This window comes from Anomaloglossus baeobatrachus, chromosome 1 (genome assembly GCF_048569485.1).
Source record: "Anomaloglossus baeobatrachus isolate aAnoBae1 chromosome 1, aAnoBae1.hap1, whole genome shotgun sequence".
NCBI classification, from domain to species: Eukaryota; Metazoa; Chordata; class Amphibia; order Anura; family Aromobatidae; genus Anomaloglossus; species Anomaloglossus baeobatrachus.
Genome location: NC_134353.1, coordinates 697,233,161 through 697,241,236, shown reverse-complemented (window position 1 = coordinate 697,241,236; position 8,076 = coordinate 697,233,161). Strand labels below are relative to the sequence as shown.

The 8,076-nt window shown below is 44.4% G+C and overlaps 2 protein-coding genes across 2 annotated transcripts in view; both read right to left on the bottom strand.

Annotated features, from left to right (window-relative positions):
• Positions 1 to 2,291: 2,291 nt before the first annotated feature.
• Positions 2,292 to 5,183, bottom strand: YWHAH (tyrosine 3-monooxygenase/tryptophan 5-monooxygenase activation protein eta). The gene is made up of 2 exons (XM_075320703.1): positions 4,999 to 5,183; positions 2,292 to 3,784 (listed from the first exon to the last, which is right to left on the bottom strand). Exons 1-2 carry the CDS (start codon positions 5,083 to 5,085, stop codon positions 3,128 to 3,130), a joined length of 744 nt encoding a protein of 247 aa, XP_075176818.1. The 5' UTR covers positions 5,086 to 5,183; the 3' UTR covers positions 2,292 to 3,127.
• Positions 5,184 to 5,309: 126 nt separating this feature from the next.
• DEPDC5 (DEP domain containing 5, GATOR1 subcomplex subunit) overlaps positions 5,310 to 8,076 on the bottom strand; it is a 65,020-nt gene continuing 62,253 nt past the window's right edge. The window contains exon 23 of the mRNA XM_075322129.1: positions 5,310 to 7,310. Within this exon, the coding sequence (XP_075178244.1) occupies positions 7,015 to 7,310 (296 nt within the window). The 3' untranslated portion in view covers positions 5,310 to 7,014. The remainder of the gene's footprint in view (positions 7,311 to 8,076) is intronic.

The window sequence follows — 8,076 nt, the reverse complement described above, 5'->3', positions numbered from 1 at the left end:
AGCCCTTTGTCAGTATTGTCCTCTCCAACCCAAAGGCCAGTATACAGGTAGCCATATCTGCTCTTCTATGTTAGCGTACTCACAAAAATCACCAATCGGGAGAGCTGCTCTTCAGAGCGGTTTGATAGACCTGATGACAAAGCACCAAGTTGGCAGATAGCCACGACCCACACATTATGGGCCCCTGAGCCACAGGTTGGGAACCCCTGCTTTTAACCACAACCTTTTCTCTGCATATACGTTTGGCTAAGTGTATTATAGTGAATCTTCACCACTGTAGTAATATCTTTGATATAGATTATTAAATGACATTAGCAGCGTCATCTACAGTTTGAGTTTAGTCTTTTCAAATGCACAATGCATCCCTATAAAATGAAAAAAAAAAACAAAAAAAAAAACCGAACATTTCTCCCCGTTTTGGGTACATTTCCTGTTTTGGCTCATGAAAACTGACGAACTGTCGCGTCTGACACAGCCAGGGAGTCATTTTCTATTTGATATCGAAGATGTGAATTTTGAGCCCAGTCCTGTTCGTAAATCAAGGACGCTTTGTGCGGGTCCGTGTGATTGCAAACCTGGCTTAATAAAACAAAAAAAACAAAAACAAAATTAAAAAGTAAACCAAGGGAATGGAGAGAGGCAAAATTCATGGGCTTAAAAAAGGAATATCATAAAAGATCAAATCTTTGTTTCATTAAGGGACAGAATGGTCAAATATAGGTTATATCGGTTAAAAGCTTCCCTAAATTTTCATAGAATTCATTACAAAAGCCATTAGCTACAGATATGAAATGAACGCTGCACTTAATGATCACAGCATTGTGTTACTATGGAAATGTGTGACATCATTCCATCTCCAAGGAAACAACTCCAGCCACCTTATGTGTCATTCTCACAGCATTGGCCATGGATCGCTGTTGAGGCTTCCATACATCAAATGATTCCTCCATGTAAATCCAGTGGAAAGTAGGCTAGCCAGGAATATCCAGAAAGGAGTGTGTGATGCACGGCCATCAGAAACATCAAACAGCACCACACACGGAGGAAAAAGCATCCTGCAGCATCTATCGCTCAGCCTGTTACCATGGCAACAGAAGCTTCTATAAATCTCACTCCGTCTCTGTGGAAACTGCGATAGATCTTCCCCGTTCCACCCATTACCTGTATTGCAGCATGAATTATTCAGGTCACATTCGGGAACTGCTCAGCACTACTGCACCACGCGGTGGAGAACTCGTCCAGGTTGCAGAGGTGGTGGTTGGGATTAGCCAACAAGAACTCATATGTTTTCACATTACTGATCTCAAAAGAGGTTTTAAAATCATCAGCTTCTAGTATCATGGCGCCAACTACCCTAAGTCTATGGGCCCAATACACTCAAACATGTATGACGGAATAATTCTGTACGAGACGAAATAATAAATATGGCTGGCTCTAAATATAGGGCCAAAGAATGACTATGAACCCCAGGGTGGGGGTATACTCCTCCCCCCCCCACACTTTTTTTTTTTTATTTATAATGGGAACAATGTGATATCGACATATAATATACATACGTGGACAGCACTAGTCTTCATAGACCATGCTGTTAGGTATCCAAACATATGGATCACGTGAACACAATGTCATAGGGTTAAAGGGGTATTCCCAATTCCAATATCCTATCCCAAGGTATAAGAATAATATTAGCAAAAACCTCCGATTAGAAATGTAGTATAGTTCTCCTGATTAGCTATGTCACTTACCTCATGTGCAGGCCATTGCAGGAGCTTAGGTATACATAGTTAGTTGCTAGTGGTCGTAACCATGGATAACTAAGCTACTGTAATATCCTACACGAGGTAAATGACAGATAATCAGGAGAACTATGCTACATTTCTAATTGGAGGGATTTGCTAATATTATTACACCTACTACATATTGGGATAGGATCTTGGAAATGGGAATACCCCTTTAACGCAAAGTATCCCTACGTACAACGTATCCCTATGTACAATATTTGTGCAAATGGAAAAAGGATTGGTGGAGAAACTGAGTATAATAAGGAACCTACAGAGAGAATACTTCTTCCAAAAAGTACATTTCCAGGTATGAGCACCAAGTTCAGAACCTACATTACCAGTGTCAGATTAATAAAACTCAATTTTTAACCCTTACAGTTGGGATTCTTCAATCTTGCCTATAACGACAACCAGGATTTATGGTCATGAAGCTTATACCTAGGAGATAAGGAACAGGAAATGCTCAAGTCTATTTTGTCAAAGACACAAGAAGCTCATTCAGTCACAATATCCTCAAAGCAGCATTTATTTCATCCACATAACTCCAAAACATTTATATTGGTGTCTGGCATTTTATTGGCATCCATCATAACAGGCTAATACACACTGTGCAGATGCAGTCAGTCCTGAGAAGGCCTGGCCCACACAAGGCTTACAACCAAATAATGAGGCCCTTGAAAATTTACCTTAATAATTAGAACGATTAGAAAAAAAAAAGAAAAAAAAAAGAAAAAAAGAACAAACAAAAAAACACAGGTATTTTCAGGGCATTCAAACTTATAAGAGGTGCAGTTATCACGACATAAGTTAAAAGGGCAAATAGAAACTTCACAAAGCTCACATTTAAAAAACGTCTATAAGCTAACAAAAACAGGCGGACCCCCCCATCCTCCACTTACAGGCTGCAGCCGGTCACAGCCTTAACTGTGAGGTGCCTCCACGAAAAGCAGGAAAGCAGGAGTCCTTTACATGCACAGGGAATGCTGCACAAATGGAAACTAGAACCAGTTTCGTTACAAAATAAAACGGGACCACTTTGCATCGTTCCAGCCCGTACGTTGCCCTATCGGCAAGGAGAGTGCGGGCGCCTCTCTGTAACTGCAGCTTCCCTAATCCCCTGATCTATGCGAGGGCAGCCCGAGAAACGGCTGATGCACCAACGCAATCCAGCAATGCCCAAGAGGACGCCACGGTAACCCGTCTCCCCGGGCACGTAGCAATATGAGCAGTTGTGCCAATGATACGGATATGAGAAGCACAGGGACATGTCAGGGGAAGCGGTGGGGGTGGCATGTGGTGGAGGGGAGCGGGTAGGTTATGGGCTGTAGCAAGACGCAAAACCCTCTTTAATTATTGCCTTCTCCGGTCTCTTCATCTTGCTGATCACTTGTCCAAAGGGTCAGGTTGTCACGCAGGAGCTGCATGATGAGGGTGGAGTCCTTGTAGGAATCCTCATTTAGCGTGTCCAGCTCAGCGATAGCATCATCAAAGGCCTGCTTGGCAAGGAGACAAGCCTGTTCAGGGTTACCCTGTATCTCATAATAGAAGACAGAGAAATTTAGAGCCAGGCCTAGACGGATGGGGTGAGTTGGCTGCATGTGTTCCTTGCTGATCTCAAAGGCCTCCTTGTAGGCAGCTTCAGATGCTGAGGTCACGCTTTGCTTCCGGTCTCCAGATCCCACTTCTGACAGGTACCGATAGTAATCCCCCTTCATCTTCAGGTAGAACACTTTGCTTTCATACTGGAAGTCATTGCAATTCTTGATGAGGAACTTGTCAAGCAGAGACAGCACTTCACTACACACTCCTTCCAGCTCAGCCTCTATCTTCTCTCTGTAAACTTTCACCTTCTCCAGCTTCTTCTCATTCCCATCAGCCAGCGTCTTCTGCTCGATGCTGCTTATTACTCGCCAGGAAGATCTCCGGGCACCAACTACATTCTTGTAGGCGACGGAGAGCAGGTTCCGATCCTCATTAGATAACGGTTCATTAAGTTCTGTCACCTGCATAGAAGGGCGAAACGATCAGATCGTCAGGTGCGAGCAATTATAGGTACTGGAAAAGGAAATCGCATGGGTAGGTCATCAATCCAAGGGATATACCTCATCGATAACAGAATATTAATCCATCAATCCAAGGGATATACCTCATCGATAATAGAATATTAATCCATCAATCCAAAGGATATACCTCATCGATAACAGAATATTAATCCATCAATCCAAGGGATATACCTCATCGATAACAGAATATTAATCCATCAATCCAAGGGATATACCTCATCGATAACAGAATATTAATCCATCAATCCATGGGATATATCTCATCGATAACAGAATATTAATCCATCAATCTAAGGGATATCCCTCATCAATAACTATTAATCCATCAATCCGAGGCATATCACTCAGCAATAACAGAATATTAATCCATCAATCTAAGGGATATCCCTCAGCAATAACAGAATATTAATCCATCAATCCGCGGGATATCCCTCAGCAATAACAGAATATTAATCCATCAATCTAAGGGATATCCCTCAGCAATAACAGAATATTAATCCATCAATCTGAGGGATATCCCTCAGCAATAACAGAATATTAATCCATCAATCCGAGGGATATACCTCAGGAATAACCGATTAATCCATCAATCCGCGGGATATCCCTCAGCAATAACAGAATATTAATCCATCAATCCGAGGGATATCCCTCAGCAATAACAGAATATTAATCCATCAATCCGAGGGATATCCCTCAGCAATAACCGATTAATCCATCAATCCGAGTGATCTACCTCATCAATAACAGAATATCAGATAGATCTGCGAGACCATGCTAATGATCAGACCAGACACATGCCCTCAGCACTGGCAATCAGACGCACCAGCCTATGGCACCTCCCAGATCAAGACACTCATTCTCCAATGTCATCCCAGAATATGCCAGCGATCCCCCCAGTGCCCACACGTTACATGCCATCTCCACCCTACAGCTGGGCACCCTGAATCCAGCACCTAGCCCCCATCCTGCTCATGCTATCAGTGTGTGCCCACATTGGTGCCGCCAGGGATCTGCCATGCTGGTTCATTGATCACTTGCCCGACCCCTGCCCACCATGCCGGCAGCTCTGATCTCAGCATACTGGGGCAGATCTGCAGACAGGCTCCTGCCCGACACCCCGTGCCCTCACATCTGCCGCCCCGCTCCATACTCACCGATTTCATAGCTGCAGCCATATCTTCATATCTCTCCGCCTGCTCTGCCAAACGGGCTCTCTGGAGCAATTGCTCCCGGTCCGCCATGCTGTCCCTCGGGCGGGTCTACGTGAGGTGCCGGTAGAAGTAGCGGGCTCTCCTTCCCTTCAGCCTGGTCGCGGTGCACCCGGTTCTGCTACTTGCGGCGCTGCAGCCGGGACGCACTAGAGATGGGCGTGGCCAGAGGGCGTGCCTTTCGTGAGCATTTCTAGCTGACGTCATGAGCTATTTATAGCCACTACTACGAGCATGCGCAGTACGATTGCTGCAATGCACAGCAAAGAGGTGGAGAGCGGAGGAAGTGAGGGAGGGGCGGCTAATGGCAGGGGAACAGACTTGGGGTCGGGAGACGATTCCTTGCTGCAGACAGAGCATTAAAATGGTGGTCTCCTAAAGCTCAGACTAGGAAAACGAAGTCAAGATCAATAACTGCTTTATTTCCACAAAATTCAACTTTCTGCTCCCTCTGCCTGAGGAGGTGACAGCCATAAAATATACAGCGGTGACAGAGAGCCACAGGTGCTCCATAGCACGCCGGCACCTTTACATCAGCCATGCGACACTGCAGGAGGATTGGGAGGGAAAGGTCTCACAAATCATGTGTCAGAAGTCAGCATGAAGACTATGAGGGGGTTACCAAAGCTAAAAGAGGGGCAGCTGCCCACAACAACCAGACCCCAGCCCATTCTATACAGCCACATATAGAAGGAGAAGCAGCGCCCAAATTGGTTGCTATGGGCAACTCCCAACGGTTCAAAGACGGGCATCGCATGGCAGAGGTTGGCGGCTAGCTGGAGGCAAACATGTTCAATGGGAATGTAGCCTAGAGGTTTCCGACACCCTACACTCCCCATAGGGGAATTGGCTGACCTCTGACTCCAGCGGAGGTAAATGCCGTGGTTAACAGATCAGGCAGTTTTCTGAGCAGATCGGTCGTCCTCACAGAGGTTATAGTGTCCGCCTCATTAGGAGATGACTTACAAACAAGAACAAAAAAACTTGTTTACAGGGGTTGTGAAGGCAGACACTTTCTTCTGATAACGCCCAGAGGCCAAGGCCTGCGTCCAACGCTTGCGTCCAATGCCCAGCGAGTATCATCACAGAGGTCTATCTATACTAAGACCTGAGCACGATACTTGCGGGAAGATGGACTTGGAGGTCACCTTGTAAACTTTACCGCCCATCGTGCAATGGTGGCTCTCCATGCCCAATGTCATATTGGATAGGTGAGTATGCCTAACTGAAGACAGATCCCATCCATAGGATAGGGAATAACTTGCTGAGTGCTGGGGTGCTGACCACTCGTAACCCCAGCAATCCAGAGAACGGGACACTGGAACATAGAGAGCGGAGTCTACTCTATACATTCTCTATGTGACTGCCAAAAATAATCAGGTACAGCACTCCACTATTCCAGCAGTGCTATAGAGAATAAATGAAGCGGAGGCCAAGCATACGCACCTCTGCTTCATTCAAGACGAGAGCACAAAACCCTTTTCTTGGGGTTCTGAGCTCTGTTCTGGAGATCACTGGAGTTCAAGCTGTCAGACCCCCACAATAAGCAAGTGGTTTCCTATCTAGGAGATGGGGATAACTCATTTTTGGGAAAACCTGTTGAAAAGTGTTATTAAGTGCCTCTTACTCCCACATTGGAAGAGGAGTGCTGCTGCTGATGTGCTGTCACCAGCCACTTGCCATGTGGCATAGATTCCCCTGAAGGGTAGTGCACTCATCCTCCTCTAATAAGACACGCACAATAGAACGATTATACTTGGCAAGTGACTGACGCCACATGCAGTGCCTCTTGCCTCCCAATGTGAAAAGTGCTGCATAAGGCATAAGTTTCCCCATTTCCCTTACACAATATAGACAACGGTTAGCAAATTAGTAGTAAAACGAGTACCTTTTGTAAGTCATCTCCTAAATTATATCATATACATCAGCTAAAATCAAACATATCAGTAAAAGCAAAGATTTTCAGGGTTCACTCATATTCATCTTCTCCAGGCAACTGGCCCAAAAGGCTGAAAGCCGATTATCACGGTTGGCACAAAAGTCAGTGAGGTCCTTTAGCAAGCGATCAGCAAAGCGCTCATCTCCAGTGCCACTAGAACGCCAGGTCTTTGTGAGCATGCTATTATAGGCCCAGTTGTATCCTATTTTTTCTTCTCCAAATAAGTTTTGTGTTGAGGAACTTGTAGAATTTCTCCTTCGTCTTTGTTGGCCAGAAGTATATTTTCGCTTAGAATATGGTAGTTGTAAAAACACAGTACCTTGGAGGGGTAAAAATAATAATAAAAAAATACTGGTTAGAACAAAACAGAATGGTAGATGCAATTGAAGATTTCTTATCTTTACTCCTTACTGGCATATGACGTACATTCATTGCTTAGTTGCACTAAAAAAAGCGAGGTCTGGCTCAGGTACTGAGCCTGCTTAATACCAGGCAGACTCTGTATGTGTAAGGCTGACTTCACATGTCCAGTAATCATCCGTTAGAACGTATGCAGCAAAAATCCGTTGAAAAAAAAGGTTGTGCAAATACAACTTTCTATACAGTTTTGAAAAAATTGTTTTTCCAGGATTTTTTTTTTTTAAAATGGGAGTCTATGGAAAAGAAATCTGTTAACTGATTGCAACTTATCTTCCATTTGAAACTGATCCAGTAAGAAAAATAACCTATCCTTTACAAATGAAAGAAAAACAAATGGCTAAATAGCCATCCGTTAATGGATCCGTTTTCCATAGACTCCCATATTAAAGAAACGGTTCCGGTACAAATCAATTTTTTCGAAACAGACAACAAAGTTGTGTTTGCACAACTTTTTGGCATACTCTAAGTATCAAAGACCGAAAGTGACTGAACATGACCACCCAGAGATAGTAGGCGGAGCAGAGACAATGGGTGGGAGCGGAGATAGGGTGGGAGTGACCATCTTAGGTGGACTGGCGTTTCATTTTGCGGTGCAGTGGAATAAACATTAATTTTTAACTCCACGTGGTCATGGAGTTCTTTATAATAGAAGCGGGGGTCTGGGA